This window comes from Oncorhynchus nerka, linkage group LG7, assembly GCF_034236695.1.
Source record: "Oncorhynchus nerka isolate Pitt River linkage group LG7, Oner_Uvic_2.0, whole genome shotgun sequence".
Taxonomy (NCBI): domain Eukaryota; kingdom Metazoa; phylum Chordata; class Actinopteri; order Salmoniformes; family Salmonidae; genus Oncorhynchus; species Oncorhynchus nerka.
This window is the reverse complement of record NC_088402.1, coordinates 37,158,363-37,174,893: the sequence shown is the minus strand read 5'-3', so window position 1 is coordinate 37,174,893 and position 16,531 is coordinate 37,158,363. Positions and strand designations below refer to the sequence as shown.

Below are 16,531 nucleotides of genomic sequence, written 5' to 3'. Positions count from 1 at the left end.
TGTTCTTACCTGCATCCCTACCACCCAACCTGAAAAATCGCAGCACCCCCAAACTACATCCCACTACTATAGATCGGCTCCTAAAGTTTCACCCTGGTGGTTGAATTCCTTGGAGTGGTGGGAATGTTTAATATCATTGACCGAGATACCCATCTCACCCAATCCGTGCAAAACACGGTCTGAGGAGACCAAGGTGATGACGTTCGAGCGAAATGGGAGCAGCACCGGGCTGGTTCTATATAAATAGAGAAAGTTTCCAAGCAACAACAGAAGCAAGTGCAGCACTCATGAGCAGACGAGTGAGGACCTGAACTGCAAAATAGAGAGGGAGAGAATAATACCAAAGTCACGGATAGTTGCCAGGAGAACTTTGCTGAAGTACGACTTGTTTCTCATCCTCTCAGTTCAAGCGGAAGATTTTCAGCACCATGGACAGCATCAGGGTCCCCGCAGTCTTCTACCTGGGCGTCTGTCTGTCTGTCTTCAGTGTTGATTGCCAGGAGCAGATGTCACCCGATAACATACTCTCTTCACAAGAGGAACAATTTCCACTGGGATATGTCACCAGAAATTTGGTGTGTGAAATTTACTCATTTACTTATTTTTCTGTCCTTTTTGAGGATTTTAGGAAAAAACAGTTTGTTTCGACTCAAACCAATCCAGAACTTATTTATTTATGTTGTACCATCAACTGATGTGTAACTATTCTGTGATGGAGATTGAGGACAGTCTACTTTTACCTTATGTGTTCAAATTAGCTATGTAAGATATCTATTATGTACATTATGCATTTGCGCCCATTCTTGCCCAATGTCAAGTAGCCGATTATATCGTTCCGCCTTCAAGCTAATGTCGAGAAATAGATGCCATGCAATATTTATTTGGGTTGATAGTGAAGATGGTTCTAAATATCTTTATTGGCGACTTTTTTCAGGCTGATGTGCTCGAGGGGCTTCTAGAAGGCGGGCAGCAAGACAACATGATAGGTCTATCAGTGGAGAAGAAAGCAAGTCTCATTCCACGGGTAAGTCAAGAATAATCTAAGTTCTTTTACATCTACCTTACATATCTCAGTTCCAAAACGCACCTAACGCAAAACTGAATGAGCGCAAAAGGTCGTCCGAGAGTCATATATTTGGAGTGCCAGCAGAGCCTACTGTGCTGTCGGAAGTTGTCTGTTACATTGAATGTGCTTTTATTTGGGAACAGAAATGTGCAAGAAGGACCTAACGAATTTTGCTAACACTCTCTCTCCTCTCATATTTACAGTGTGATGTTGGAGAGCGGTGCGCTATGAAGCACGGGCCGCGCATCGGAAGGCTTTGTGACTGTCTGCGAGGCACCGCGTGCAACACATTCTTCCTGCGTTGTTACTGACCCCGGTCACAGACCTTTCCCCTCAGGCGCACAACATTTCCGAGACCCAGGCTTGTGATACGCCCATGCACCTGTACCGTTACCAATGTAAATGTCAGTCTGCATGTATGACTGTCTTGAATTCCTTTGTCTTCTGGAAGTATAAACAAATGTATTTATTTTCGTTTAATAAAACATCTCCATAAAGCTCCACGCATCCTCTTGCATTGTAGACGGGCCCTTTTTGATGTGTCATTAAATCAAAAGTTCACTTCTTATTTTCCTATTGCATTTGTAGCCCTACAGCTGCAATTAAATCCGTTTATTTAGGTTAATCTCCAAATGTGTTGCTTATAATGACATTGAAAGTCTAAAAATTAGATGAAGTTGCACACATCAGAAATGCTATCTAAAAAGACGTTTTCATTCAAACGCGTTGTCTGAAAATGTCTCACATTTTAGTTCGTTGATAAAAGACCAAGGTGATAAACTTTACGTTTGGAAGTAATTTTACATTAATGCAATAGGCCTTAATCTTGCCGAGTGATCCAGTCAATGCTGTCTTGCTGCAGATGTCTTCACTCCATAATGACTATGCATATGACTAATTGTGCAGCCATCATTAAGACTTTCCAACCAAATATTAATCAATCTCTCAAGGTTTGAGTTGACCTGGATGGACAAGTGGTGATCTTTAATACCAGACGGATTTGGAGCCTGACTCCGTAAATGGTTAAGGAGGCGGGTGTACATAAAACAACATCTATGACGCACTTTTCTATCACATCTTAGATCACCCTGTCTGACCTTTTCGCTGAGATCATACGAATAATGCGTGCGATATGAAGATGAGATATGGCTTTTTTTAAATACAGATTTCAGATATTAAAGGACCAGGGCAGTCAAAAGCGTGATTGACCTGTATTTTATATATATTTCCATACTACAAGGTTGGAATAATACTGTGACATTTTTATGATGATGATAATGCCCTTTTAGTCTAAGAGCTGTTTGAAAATACCACCTGTTTTGGGTTCACCAGGTGGTAAATCAGTGGACAGTCCTAAACCTCTCTGCCAATGACAGCTAGTTTCCCCCGTCCCCACTCAGACCACTCCCACACAGTCCTAGCGAAATTCTTGCTCTTTGCTAAGCTTTTTTTGTTTCTTTTCGGCCATTGTAATTGAAAACAATCACAGAAACCAGGTTTCCATCCAACCTTTTTATGCGAGTAAAGTACTGTGCCTTCAGAAAGTATTCATCCCCTTTGACTTATTCAACGTGTTGTTTTACAGCCTTCAAAATGGATTCAATTGATTGATTTCCTCAACCATCTACACACAATACGCCACAATGACAACATTAACACGTGTTTTTAGGCATTGTTGCAAATGTATTGAAAATTAAATACAGAAACACCTCATTTACATCAAGTACCAGTAAAAAGTTTGCACACACCTACTCAGTCAAGGATTTTTCTTTATTTTGACTGTTTTCTACATCGTAGAATAATAGTGAAGACATCAAAGCTATGAAATAACACACATAGAATCATGTAGTAAACAAAAAAAAGTGTTCAACAAGCCTAAATATATTTTATATTTGAGATTCTTCAAAGTAGCCACCCTTTGTCTTGAGGACAGCCCTTTGCTATGACACTCCAAATTAGAGCTCAGGTGCATCCAATTCCCTTTGATCATCCTTGAGACGTCACTACAACTTTATTAGAGTTCTCCTGTGGCCAATTCAATTGTTTGGACATGATTTAGAAAGAAACACACTGGTCTATATAAGGTCCCACAGTTGACAGTGTACAGTATGTCAGAGCAGAAACTATACCCTGAAGTCCCAAGGAACTGTCCATAGAGCTACGTTTGTGATGAGGCATACTGTATATCTGGGGAAGGGTATAAAAGTAATATGATCACATTTTTTTGGTATTTCATTTTCAAGAAATCTGCAAAACTTTCTAAAAACATGTTTTCACTTTGTCTTTATGGAGTATTGTGTGTAGGTTGGTGAGAAAAACATTTTTCATTCAGGCTGAAACACAACAAAATGTGGAATAAGTTAAGGGGTATGACTACTTTCTGAAGGCTTGTCTGATAATTTGTTTTACGACAGGTCTGACAGAAAAAGCTAATTTGTCTGTAAACTGTCCAACTGTAGACAAAACAAAATATGCTAGACAAGGTAAGATCTTTTTGTGTTAGTAAAATGTAGAGAAATAGCAGTGGAAACACCTTTATGCGCAAATATTGATATAATAAATCAAAAAAATTGTATTAGTCACATACACATAGTTAGCAGATGTTAATGCGAGTGTAGCGAAATGCTTGTGCTTCTAGTTCCGACAGTGTAGTAATTTCTAACAAGTGATCTATCTAACAATTCCCCAACATCTACCTAATACACACAAATCTAAAGGGCTAAAATGAGAATATGTACATGTAAGTATATGGATGAGCAATGGCCGAGCGGCATAGGCAAGGTACAATAGATGGTATAAAATACAGTATATACTGTACATGTGATATGAGTAATGTAAGATATGTAAACTTTATTAAAGTGGCATTATTTCAAGTATCATTGTATTAAGTGACTAGTGATCAATTTATTAAAGTGGCCAGTGATTGGGTCTCAATGTAGGCAGCAGCCTCTCTGAGTTAGGGATTGCTGTTTAGCAGTCTGATGACCTTGAGATAGAAGCTGTTTTTCAGTCTCTCGGTCCAAGCTTTGATGCTTTGATGCACCTGTACTGACCTCCTCTTCTGGATGGTAGCTGTGTGAATAGGCAGTGGCTCGGGTGTTTGATGTCCTTGATCTTTTTTGCCTTCCTGTGACAATGGGTGTTGTAGGTGTCATGGGGGGCAGGTAGTTTGCCCCCGGTGATGTGTTGTGCAGACAGCATCACCCATTGGAGAGCCTTGCGATTGAGGGCGGTGCCGTTGCCGTACCCGGCAGTATGCTCTCGATTGTGCATCTGTAAAAGTCTGTCAGGGTTTTTGGTGACAAGCCAAATTTCTTCAGCCTCCTGATGTTGAAGAGGTGCTGCTGCTCCTTCTCAGCTCCTTCTCAGGTGGGTGGACCATTTCAGTTTCTCCGTGATGTGTATGCTGAGGAACTTAAAACTTTCCACCTTCTCCACTGCTGTCCCTTCGATGTGGATAGGGGGCTGCTCCCTCTGCTGTTTTCTGAAGTCCACGACCATCTCCTTTATTTTGTTGACGTTGAGTGAGGGGTTGTTTTCCTGACACCACACTCCGAGTGCCCTCACCTCCTCCCTGTAGGCTGTCTTGTCGTTGTTGGTAATCAAGCCCACTATTGTTGTGTCGTCTCCAAACTTGATGATTGAGTTGGAGGCGTGCATGGCCACACAGTCATGGGTGAACAGGGAGTACAGGAGGGGGCTGAGCACGCACCCTTGTGAGGCCCCAGTGTTGAGGGTCAGCGAGGTGGAGATGTTGTTTCCTACCTTCACCACCTGGGGGCGGCCCTTCAGAAAGTAAGGACCCAGTTGAACAGGGCAGGGTTGAGACCCAGGGTCTCCAGCTTGATGATGAGCTTGGAGGGTACTATGGTGTTGAATGCTGAGCTGTCATCAATTAACAGCATTCTTACATAGGTATTCCTCTTGTCCATATGGGATAGGGCAGTGTGATGGCGATAGCGTCGTCTGTAAACCTGTTTGGGCGGTATGCAATCTGAAGTGGGTCTAAGGTGGCCGGTAAGGTGGAGGTGATATGATCCTTGACTAGTCTCTCAAAGCACTTCATGATGACAGATGTGAGTGCAACAGGGCGGTAGTCATTTAGTTCAGTTATCTTTGCCTTCATGGGTACAGGAACAATGGTAGCCATATTGAAGCATGTGGGGACAACAGACTGAGATAGGGAATGATTGAATATGTTTGTAAACACACCAGCCAGCTGGTCTGAGCATGTGCTGAGGACGCGGCTAGGGAAGCCGTCTGGGCCAGCAGCCTTGCGGGGGTTAACACGTTTAAATGTTTTACTCACGTCAGCCACGGAGAAGGAGGGGGGGAGCACAGTCCTTGTTTGCAGGCCGCGATGGTGGCACTGTATTATCCTCAAAACGGGCAAAGAAGTTGTTTAGTTTGTCTGGAAGCGTGATGTCGGTGTCCGTTACGTGGCTGGATTTATTTTTGTAGTCCGTGATTTCCCGTAAACGCTGCCACATACGTCTCGTGTCTGAGCCGTTGAAATGCGACTCCACCTTGTCCCTGTACTGGCCTTTTGCTTGTTTGATTGCCTTGTGGAGGGAATAACTACACTGTTTATATTCAGACATATTCCCAGACCTCTTTCCATGGTTAAATGCGGTGGATCGAGCTTTCAGTTTTGCGCAAATGCCGCCATCCACCCACGGTGTCTGGTTAGGGTAGGTTTTAATAGTCACAGTGGGTACAACATCTCCAATTAAATTCTTTATAAACGCACTCACCGAGTCAGCACATTGGTCGATGTTGTTCTCAGAGGCTGACCGGAACATATTCCAGTCCGTGTGATCAAAACAATCTTGAAGCGTGGCTTCCGATTGGTCGGACCAGAGTTGAATGGTTCTAGTCACTGGCACATTCTGTTTGAGTTTCTTTCTATAAGACGGAAGGAGCAAGATGGCATCGTGGTCAGATTTGCGGAAGGGAGGGCGGGGGAGGTCCTTGCATGCATCAGGGAAGTTAGAGTAGAAGTGGTCGAGGGTATTGCGCATGCGCATAGTGCAATCAATATGCTGGTCGAATTTACGTAGCCTTATTCTCAAATTTGCTTTGTTAAAATCTCCAGTTACAATAAATGCAGCCTCAGGAAGTATGGTTTCCAGTTTGCAAATAGTCTAGTGAAGTTCCTTGATGGCCATCTTGGTGTCTGCTTGAGGGGGAATGTACCCAGCTGTGACTATAACTGACGAGAATTCTCTTGGTAGGTAAAATGGCCAGCATTTGATTGTAAGGAATTCTAGATCAGGTGAGCAGAAGGATTTGAGTTCCTGTATGTTGTTATGATTACACAATGAGTCATTAATCTTAAAGCATACACCCCCGCCCTTCCTCTTCCCAGAGAGATGTTTATGTCTGTCGGCGCGATGCATGGAGAAGCCCGGTGGCTGGACCGATTCCGACAACATATCCCGAGAGCCATGTTTCCGTGAAAGAGAGAATGTTAAAATCTCTGATGTCTCTCTGGAAGGCAACCCTTGCTCGAATTTCGTCTACCTTGTCAAGAGACTGGACATTGGCTAGTAGTATACTCGGAGCGGTGGGCGATGTGCAGGTCTACGGAGCCTGGCCAGGTGGCCGCTTCGTCTGCCCCTTCTGCAGCGTCGTTGTTTTGGGTCGACTACTGGAATTAGATCCATTGTCCTGGGTGGTGGTCCGAACAGAGGATCCGCTTTGGGAAAGTCGTATTCCTGGTTGTAATGTTGGTAAATTGTCATTGTTCTTATATCAAATAGTTATTCCTGGTTGTATATAATAAGACTTAAGATTTCCTGGGGTAACAATGTTAGAAATAATACATAAAAAAACAAAATACTGCATAGTTTCCTAATATTCCGAAGTGAGGCGACCATCTCTGTCAGCGCCATCTAACTGTAAATATCGAAGTAAACTTGGAGGAGTCTCGATGATATGGTGTGTGGTCCCTCCCACTATGACTCAGAAAAGACTCAGAAAAGCATGTAGTTTTTTAGGCTACAAATTAAATAAATGATAATGAACTTCCGAGTTTGATGAAAGTGCATGGTGATGAGCTTGATGCTCCTTCTTCTGGTCACATAATGATCGATGCTTGGCTACCATTTGACAAATTATAAAACCCCCGATATTCAATCTCATTATGTAACAGGTTATACCCGCATTGTATCTGCAATCTGTTGGCTAGAGCGCACATGCCAAGACCAGAGTGGGCACATTCACTATATAATGCCACATTTTTTTGGTGCCAAAACCATCAGTAGAGTTGACAATGCAATGGGAATTTAACTGCAACGTATCTTCATGTACACTATGTCATAAAGCTTATATCCGCAACAAGTCAATTTAATGGAAACACTTGGGAAAATCACATATTGTTTTATGCAGATGTTTTAAACATTCGCAAGAATATTGAATCGTGGCCAATTGGAGGGAAACCTGGCTAATAAGGTTGTTACCCAGAAATGATTTGGTTTTGAGATAAAAACGGCTGTATTGGACCTTTAAGAAAACGATCAGACAAGTACATGAAGGCGCTGTAGATTAACTAAAGGAAATTGTGTGATAGGCTAATAGGCCATGTTTGCTCTGTCTTGTGGATATAGTCTACACCGTGGTTGGTTCATTTGAGCTAAACGCCAAGGCCTACAGCTTGTGTCAACCTGTCAAAGTGTAATTTGCAACGGACGTCATGTGATCATTAAACCCGTTTAGAAAAGGAAAGATTACCGTGCATCTAGGAGAGTGTTTGCGCACACTGGGCAGTGTGCTTGTTAAAGAGGCTCGGCAATAACGCTCAGCACCTTGGAGAGCTCTCGCGCGTAGTGAATCACTCGGCCACTCATTCTGATGCGAACAGATCAGCAGTGCCACTGTCAATTTAGTGGAAATCAATTTAGTGGAAATCACGCTATGACGAATTTCACTGTGCTGTTTCTGCTGATGTGTTGTGTTCTATGTGTGCACTTTCTGTCTGTCGGAGTAGAGGCAAGATTACCGGACGTTCCGTCGTTGGAAACACGAGACTCACGCAAGCATAAACAGGTGAGTTTGGTTAGATATCCTGGCTATGATTTAAACAGCATAGTCATTTAATATGAGGCTAACTTTATTATATGAATCAATTCCGTCTAGTGAACATAAGTGTTTAATGGTACTATGGAATATGATGATTAGGCCTTTGGTCTCGGCCCCAATATAGCAAAGTCATTTTCACTCTTCTATTCTAGTTGGGTGTCCCTGTCCATGATAGGGGACAGCTTCATAGGGAAATATCTTCCTCAGTTTTGAGAAACAAGTTCAACCGCCTTCCGGGAGTATGTCAACGTCTACGCAGAAGGAGAATCACAATTCTGGTACATTATTGGCTGTAACTAACCACCATTTTTTAATGCTTCCTAGATCTGCTTTTCTGTTGAGCTAATTTGTCAAAAATGCAGTTGGACAACTTATTTTTAGTAGTTGGCCCTTTTTCTAATTTTAGTATTTTAAAAACCACGGGCCCAATCAAAACCCAGTTAGGACTACCAGCTTTGATTGAGTAGGGCCCAAAGTTGCTCTTGTTAGCCTTCAGTTTGATTGTGGTACCAGTGCGACATCTAGTGGTTCATTGGAAACCCCCAGCAACTACACAGTGCCCTTGTTTGGCATCGGTGCAATCTAGCACACACAAATCAACAATGGAATCATTTTTGTCATGTACTTTTCTTTCAGTGCAATTCCAACGTGGGCAAGTACTGTTCGGTCAAAGATGGAGCTCAACATGGCCATATTTGCCGCTGTCCAAGAGCATCAAAGTGTAAATACTTCTTTCTGAGGAGTCTGTAGAGTTCAATCTAGATTGTCTTTGTCTGTTGTGCTGTTTGTCTCCCGTCAAACTGTTTTGACAACTAAATAAATGCACATTTTCAAGAGAAAAATATAAGGAACACTTTCCCAGTACATCACAAATACAAGTCCAAGTTGACTCTGGGAATCTTCTTTTTCATATTTTATGTTCAACTTGTATGTTACATCCCTGAAAAGTTTTCTTATTTAAGGTAACACTTACCACGCATCATTACACATCATAACCATGCCATAACAGCCTGTCATAAAAATGTCATGAGACCTTTTTGGTCCTGTTGTGACATATTGCATTACTTTATGGCTGGTTATGACACCTACACAAGTTTCAAAACCCACAAAACATACCATTACACCATAGCCTACTTGTCAACAGTATGTTTAGAACATTTTCTGAAATTGACCATATTAAATAATCATTGTAATTGCGCACACATTGATGTCAGACATGCACCTACCCCAATGCTCTGTTGCTGATGCTGGGATGAATGCAGGAGCAGGACAAGACACTTTTTTTTGGACTGATGATTGACATAAGGGAATGTACGTGAGAGGCCCATCTGGCTTACAGCGGTGTTAAGAACTTTAAAGTATTTTTTACTTAAGTATCACGTAAGCTGTTTTTTGTGTGTGTGTGTGTGTGGGGGGGGGGGTCTGTAAATTACTAGTTTTACTTTCACTCCACTACTTTCCTAAAGAAAATATGTACTTTTTACTCCCATACATTTTACCTGACACCAAAAAGTAGTCATTACATTTTGAATGCTCAGGCAGGAGACTTATGATCCAATTCACACACACCTATCAATATAACACATACCTACAGCCTCTGATCTGGCGGATTCACGAAACACAAAAACTACATTCGTAAATGGGTGCTGAAATGTGCCTGTCTGTCCGTAAAGGTGGAAAAAAAGGGAGGGATTGTGCCATTAGCGTAATATGAGGAATCTGATGTATAGCTTTTACTTTATACTTTTAGTCAAGTATTTTCTTAGTCCAAGTAGTCACACAGGATGGTCATAATGCTTCAAGACAGTGTCATAAAGTGTATTATCTGCAAGTGATTTCAAATGGAGAACAAAAACACGACTAAAGAATTCATTACAACGAAAACAAAGGACATAAGAAACAAACTAAAGAAATTCTTGGTGGGGAAAGAAAAACATTTGAATAAATGTGGGTTGACACGTGTCATAACCAGCCATGCAATATGTCACAACAGGCGTAAATGTATGTGTCAGGACAGTGTTATGACCATATAACAGATTATATCAACTGTTATGACCGTGTCATGTCGCTGGGTGTGAAGTGTTACCCTATTTAATTACAACAAAAACACAGATTAACTGTTGTCCGATTTTCCATTTATTCTTGCAGAATTCTCAACTCTTTGTGAGCTGCTGAGGCTGGAAAACACATGTCACATAATTCCTAAAAATACATTATTTACAGTTGAAATGTAAAACCATGATAAAATCATGAAAATACTGGCAATCACTGAGCTCAGAGACCAATGTTACTAGGAGCCTACCAGGGGAGTCGAAAAAAGTGAATCTCCATCAGTGGAAATGCAACTAAGTTTTTAAATGAATGAAAACAGAAAGAAATATGTGCAGTGTGTTTGTGTGTATTGGATAATGCTATACTCTAATGAAAAAGTAGTCAAATGTCAGTGTTTGTGTTTAGAACCATGCCTGGAATCTCCAAACACACAAGATTTCACCTTTCACAACCTAGTGATTATAGACTTTTGGCAGAACACCAATACTGAATCTTGGAAATATGAATCCCATGGAGGTGAAAAACAGCACTGCAGCATGAAACTCATACAACAGTAACACTGCAACACTCATCCCCCTATAAGACAGATTCTAGATCCACTTGAGTCACAGACCTAGTTATTAGGCCATGTTTCCAAGTCAGACAGGGCATTTGACACTAGATGAGATTATTGGTTCTCTCAGAGAACAGAAACATGTGCCAGAAACGTCTCTGGCAATTGTCAGACAATTCTGTATATTCACAGGTTTCAGTCCACTTTATAACCCCCCCCCCAAAAAAAAGATGTAAAAGAAATGTATGTGGCTTGAACTAATCCATCAGTTGTCTGCTACTTAGAATGCAGTCAGTTCCCATTCATCACTTTGTCCAGATCAATGTACTGCAAGTTGCCTGCTCAGAAGAGCCATTCCCTTTAGGGTTATTCATTCCATTGACAAAACGCCAGACACTGTTCACCATTTGTGCTTTGGCGGGTTAAAATTAGAGCTGGAGTTTCACTGTCAATCTTGATTTTATAAGCTTGTTACTGTCAGGCCTTATTTCTTCAACAACCCCCCCCCCCCCCAAAAAAAAGTGAAACCGTTTTCTAGTAAGTCTGGCCCATTGAACATTACGTTCTCCAGACCCCCATGCTGTTGAAATGGAGCGGCTGTGGTAATTCTTAACAGTTTGAAATGTTGAGATGAGCCACCATGGTGAGTTCTACTAGTCTCTTCACTCTGGTGTACTGCGCTAGATAGACTCGATCTGCCTGCGGACTTTCTCGGAGGCAAGCCGGTCCAGCGAACGTTGCCTAGCGACCACTATGAGCGCAAACAGTATGGTGAGGCCCAACGTGGCTCCTTCAAACTTCCAGAAAAGGTGTTCCTCCATCAGGGTAGAGCGGCAGCTACGAGCAGAAGGGAAACAAGCGTATACATGATGGAAAGCTTGACAGAATCGTTATTATCATGTGTAAAAGCAAATCACAAAAATCTTTATTCAACCTTAAAAATCAGTCTGTGCAGTAGTCTAACATTTGAGTTTGTCTCCTGTAATCTGTTATGAAAAAGCACTTCATAGTGTTTTCTTAAGATAAGTTATCTAAAGTCTGGTTAATGACATCCAATTCACACAAGATCTAGGTTCAACCTGTGAAATCAAGAGACAGCTCGGCATCACAAGATCACAACGAAATGGCAATAGAAGTTGTAGGGGTGGGGACTCACCTCTTGTACTCATCTTTATTAGACTTGGTGCAGTTGATCCTCTCCACGTATCCCGTCTGAATACATGCTGCCCACGACTTCTAGAGGGAGGACAGGATGGTTAAGGGCGTCTAGTCTACAAACTGTCGAAAATGATGTATCAGACACAGAAAACAATGTTTTCATGACAGTAACATGTTGGTGGAAGGTGCAAGGGAATTCGATGGGTCTACACTGGATATACAAGCCCAACAGAAAAGTTGGAGAGAGGGTTTGTGTTTAGCTTGGAAGTGTCCTAAACCAGGTTATAATAACAGACTGTGTTTTTCTCTTTCACTGGGCTAGCTTAAACCTGCCTACTTTAAAATCAGATAAGAGTATCGCAGTATTCTCTATAGCTTACAGTTAAAAGGGCTTGTTGCAGCTTGAAGTCCACTGTCATAAGCAACCACAGACTGAGGTAGCATAAAACACGACTACATTAATAGCATACATTGAATATACTGCATTCATGTTTAGAGAGATATTCACATCTCCCAATAATAAACTGTCTATTAACCAGATAACTATTGGCGGAAGAAAGGAAATGTAAGGAGAAGTGTGGGGAGGGAGATGACAAAGAGAGAGATCTCACCGACTGGAAAGTGTTGCACCGGGAGCATTCCACTGCAACCACAAACTCCTCCATCTGCCAACAGGGGGTGGTTACCGGCCTGGCCACTAAAACACAGGCGAAACACAATGCCTCGAATCAGTGTCTGAAAAGGACTGGGAATAGTTTTGACAGAAATTATGCTGAATGACATGACCAGTGACACACTTTTGTTTATACCCCTGACACGAGTGAAGTAAACTGGAGCTTCTATCAGCCCCACACACAAACATGTGCTTCTCTGTGAACTGTGTTGCTAACTTGCTATACAAACGATGTATGAGCAGTCACTGGCATTTATGTTTGCAGCACCACATCAATCCTGTACTCATGTTCTCCAACTCATTCTTATCAAATACTGATAAAAAAGTATAGCACCTGTGGTCTTCTCCTCACTCAGCAGAGCTGCACCAAACACTCTGAAAGAGACAGTAATGAGGGTTAAGGTCTGAAGCAATGTCGAGCATAAAGGCTTATCAGCTAGAAGGATGACACCAGCACACTCACCTGAGAGACACCAAAACCCAGAAGAGTGCATGCAAGGCCAGGATTCTGGGCCTCAAGCACGACATGGGGATCCTGCAATCGCTCTCCATCCTCCCCATGCAGGTGCGTGTGGTGTGTGCCACAATTACAACCAAGGCCTGAAGCTTGTCATCGTGGAATTATTCTCTATGGTCCAAAATGGCTGAAACCTGTTACACAATCAAACCACTACCATAATAAGAGACTGAAACATTGGGCAACGGGGAATGCCCATGTTCAACAACCAAACATCCATTTAGCCCATTTATAATTAGCAACCACTAAGACACTAAGACTAACAAAGAAGCTTATCTAGATGCCACTGTTAATCGCATTAACGTTACATGTTCAATGGAAGCATGATGGGTCAAGTTCAAATGTGTTTTCCTCCCTAGCCTAGCGCTGGACCTCATACGCTGTCTTCCAGTCATTTAAACTACTCCCCCCAACAGATACACCGTAGGTTGACTGTGGACACCTACCTATGTGGGCAGGGTCTGCTGAACAAAGCATTACGCTAACTAGCTAAACATCTGTAACTGACTTCATGATGAAAAAACGTATCCAGCCATTTCTCTCTGTTCACCCAGCAGTGAATGAGACAATGCAGCAAATCTTCCGCCAGTCGACTGGACTTCAACCTTCATCTCATCTTTCCATTAGTAATATTAGGTAATTGCTGCATAAACATATTAACAAAGCAGACAATGCGGGTCGCTTTTAGGGAGTGTTGTTGCTAACTAGCTAGCGAACAGCTGGCAACAGTTCTAAAATCAAGTTATGGATCTTAACTAGCTAACTGTTACCTAGTTAAAAGGTAACTTACATAATAGGTTAGTTTGATATCGTGCCACTAATCATTTGATTATAGCTAGTAACGTAGTAGTATCATAACTAAAGTATCATACAAAGCAACATGATTAACAGCCGGCTATTTTGTTCCCAGTAGAGTCGCTAGTCTCGTTAGCCTGGCGGGGGTTTAGGTTTACTAGCTAACATAGCGAGAAGACGGCTAACGTTAGTAGCATAACTTAGTCACCGGAACCCCTTCTGATTAGCATGCTGAAAGAATTGACCATACAAATATAATGTTAGATATTATTCGTTGAAAAGCAAACCTTAACAGATGTCTCACAAAGACTTCGTGTGATTTTGTTGTTTTCGTTCAGTCCCTGAATAGCCGTTTAGTGGAGAAGTGCACCGCCATTTTGAGTCATGTTGGAAACGCTAATGAATACGTAAGGGTACGTCATCAAATGCGTTATCCTGGTTGACCCGGTGTCATTAGCGACAGCTCCCTCTAGCGCTTGTCTAGAACGCAAACTGGCGAACTTGTAAACAATCCTATGTGTTAAACCTATCTGTTCAGGGAAAATAACGTGTGTCTAGGTCTGCTGATAGTCAAAGAACTGAAAACCTATTTAAATGCCAGAGTCTGGATAACTGAAATGACCAGGGGCCGGTCCGCCCAGGTCCACCATGCCCTATTTTGTCTATATTCTACCTGGCTCAGAATAGTGCATTGAACTGCTCACAATATACAGAGAATATGCAGCACTCCACCCCCTCCAATGAAAATCCTTATAATTCAACAAAATCGTAGCTCACTGGCCCCAGGTCCTCCCTATTGCCACATTTGTTGTCTCATATCATGTTGACCTACTACTTTATTTCACTTTTGTTCAAATGTATATTTTGGGCTTATGTGTAATATGGTTCTATAGTATCTAACCTGATATTTGTTCATGTCAGATCAAATCTATGGCTACTTAATTTCCAGTTGACTGTAGCCAATGCATGTCCCCAATACCTGATATATAGGTGGGTACAGGAGGGTATTGGGGATACAGGTACACTGTGTCCCCAATACTGTTATTACAGTATAGATACTGGTAGACCATGGCTGTGTCTATTCATAAACAATGGTAGATACACACTTCTATCGTACATTATGATCAACACCATCATCCCGGCAACACTAGACCCACTCCAATTCGCATAGATCCATTCCAACAGATCCAAAGATGACGCAATCGCACTCCACACTACCCTTTCCCAACTGGACAAAATGAACACCTACAGTGGCAAGAAAAAGTATGTGAACCCTTTGGAATTACCTGTATTTCTGCATAAATTTGTCATACAATTATATCTGATCTACATCTAGGTCACAACTATAGATAAACACAGTCTGCTTAAACTAATAACACATAAACAATTACACGTGTTCATGTCTTTATTGAACACACCGTGTAAACATTCACAGTGCAGGGTGGGAGAAGTATGTGAACCCTTGTATTTAATAACTGGTTGACCCTCCTTTGGCAGCAATAACCTCAACCAAACATTTTCTGTAGTTGCGGATCAGACCTGCACAACAGTCAGGAGGAATTTTGGACCATTCCTCTTTACAAAACTGTTTCAGTTCAGCAATATTCTTGAGATGTCTGGTGTGAACTGCTCTCTTGAGGTCATGCCACAGCATCTCAATCGGGTTGAGGTCAGGACTCTGACTGGGCCACTCCACAAGGTGTATTTTCTTCTGTTGAAGCCATTCTGTTGTTGATTTACTTCTGTGTTTTGGGTCCTTGTCCTGTTACATCACCCAACTTCTGTTGAGCTTCAATTTGCAGACAGATAGCCTAACATTGTCATGCAAAATGTCTTGATAAACTTGGGAATTCATTTTTCAGTCGATGATAGCAAGCTGACCAGGCAATGAGGCAGCCCCAAACCATGATGCTCCCTCCACCATACTTTACAGTTGGGATGAGGTTTTGATGTTGGTGTGCTGTGCCTTTTTTTTCCACACAGTGTTGTGTGTTCCTTCTAAACCAGGGGTCCCCAAACTTTTTCCTGTGAGGGCCACATAACTTTTCCCTTCTCTGATGGGGGGCCGGTGTCAGTTTGTAACAGAAAAAGTGTGACGATCGTAGGGGAGCTTAAAAAATGTATTGTTTTCCAGAAAGCCACACATAACCAAATAACCCTTTCCAGGTTCTTTACAGAAAAAAAGTCAGGAAACAAATAATAACACTATTAATGAAATAAATAATAACTAAATAACCCTCTGAGTTCTTCACAGAAAAAACAGGAAATAAATAATAACTAAATAACTCTCTCTGGGTTCTTCATAGAAAAAAAAGCCATGGAACATTAACTTTCTGTCGTGCCATGCACAATCTTAACAGATAAAAGTTCAGCTCAGTTGTCAGAGCAGAATCTCTCTGACACATATGAGCAGTCTCTTAAAGTTCTTGTGTTCCTTCCTTATAATCCTTTTGTAGGTTCCAGTAGGCTTGTAGACACCGCTGTTTGCAGCTCTCTCTCATCAACTTCCCTGTGAAAACCACAAAAGAAGCAGGTTGAGAAACTGAACTAAGTGATACAGCACCTACACAGCACAATACATTTCACTACCAGTATGGTTGTAAAGATGGATTTTATCCCAGTAGATGTTATTATGAT

At 41.8% G+C, this 16,531-nt stretch overlaps 3 protein-coding genes across 4 annotated transcripts; 2 read left to right on the top strand and 1 right to left on the bottom strand.

The window, feature by feature from the left end:
* The first annotated feature begins 428 nt into the window (after positions 1–428).
* LOC135572329 (niq CART3-like) lies at positions 429–1,464 on the top strand. Its single transcript, XM_065020042.1, has 3 exons — positions 429–575; positions 935–1,024; positions 1,270–1,464. Exons 1-3 carry the CDS (start codon positions 429–431, stop codon positions 1,375–1,377), a joined length of 345 nt encoding a protein of 114 aa, XP_064876114.1. The 3' UTR covers positions 1,378–1,464.
* Positions 1,465–7,644: 6,180 nt separating this feature from the next.
* On the top strand, positions 7,645–10,450 carry si:ch211-191i18.4 (uncharacterized protein LOC799350 homolog). Its single transcript, XM_029665464.2, has 3 exons — positions 7,645–8,113; positions 8,299–8,424; positions 8,783–10,450. Exons 1-3 carry the CDS (start codon positions 7,919–7,921, stop codon positions 8,894–8,896), a joined length of 435 nt encoding a protein of 144 aa, XP_029521324.1. The 5' UTR covers positions 7,645–7,918; the 3' UTR covers positions 8,897–10,450.
* LOC115131556 (protein JTB-like) lies at positions 10,260–14,303 on the bottom strand. 2 transcript variants are annotated; one of them, XM_029663358.2, is made up of 6 exons: positions 14,182–14,303; positions 13,046–13,233; positions 12,917–12,957; positions 12,521–12,606; positions 11,908–11,984; positions 10,260–11,588 (listed from the first exon to the last, which is right to left on the bottom strand). In XM_029663358.2, the coding sequence occupies exons 2-6, from the start codon at positions 13,141–13,143 to the stop codon at positions 11,432–11,434; spliced, it is 459 nt and encodes a 152-aa protein (XP_029519218.1). In that variant the 5' UTR covers positions 13,144–13,233; positions 14,182–14,303; the 3' UTR covers positions 10,260–11,431. The 2 variants fall into 2 exon arrangements, with proteins under 2 accessions (XP_029519218.1, XP_029519217.1); XM_029663357.2 differs by having other exon boundaries at positions 11,908–11,987; positions 14,182–14,302.
* Between the last annotated feature and the right edge of the window lie 2,228 nt (positions 14,304–16,531).

What these genes read in the sequence shown, in the direction of transcription:
- LOC135572329 (XM_065020042.1), top strand. Translation starts at nt 429, where the DNA reads ATGGACAGCATCAGGGTCCCCGCAGTCTTCTACCTGGGCGTCTGTCTG. An exon ending in GATATGTCACCAGAAATTTG is followed by an intron (nt 576 to 934) that starts GTGTGTGAAATT and finishes GACTTTTTTCAG; the next exon opens with GCTGATGTGCTCGAGGGGCT. An exon ending in AAGCAAGTCTCATTCCACGG is followed by an intron (nt 1,025 to 1,269) that starts GTAAGTCAAGAA and finishes TCATATTTACAG; the next exon opens with TGTGATGTTGGAGAGCGGTG.
- si:ch211-191i18.4 (XM_029665464.2), top strand. Translation starts at nt 7,919, where the DNA reads ATGCGAACAGATCAGCAGTGCCACTGTCAATTTAGTGGAAATCAATTT. An exon ending in ACTCACGCAAGCATAAACAG is followed by an intron (nt 8,114 to 8,298) that starts GTGAGTTTGGTT and finishes CTTCTATTCTAG; the next exon opens with TTGGGTGTCCCTGTCCATGA. An exon ending in GAAGGAGAATCACAATTCTG is followed by an intron (nt 8,425 to 8,782) that starts GTACATTATTGG and finishes CTTTTCTTTCAG; the next exon opens with TGCAATTCCAACGTGGGCAA.
- LOC115131556 (XM_029663357.2), bottom strand. Translation starts at nt 13,143, where the DNA reads ATGGGGAGGATGGAGAGCGATTGCAGGATCCCCATGTCGTGCTTGAGG. An exon ending in TGGGTTTTGGTGTCTCTCAG is followed by an intron (nt 12,958 to 13,045) that starts GTGAGTGTGCTG and finishes TGTCTCTTTCAG; the next exon opens with AGTGTTTGGTGCAGCTCTGC. An exon ending in GAGTGAGGAGAAGACCACAG is followed by an intron (nt 12,607 to 12,916) that starts GTGCTATACTTT and finishes CCTGTGTTTTAG; the next exon opens with TGGCCAGGCCGGTAACCACC.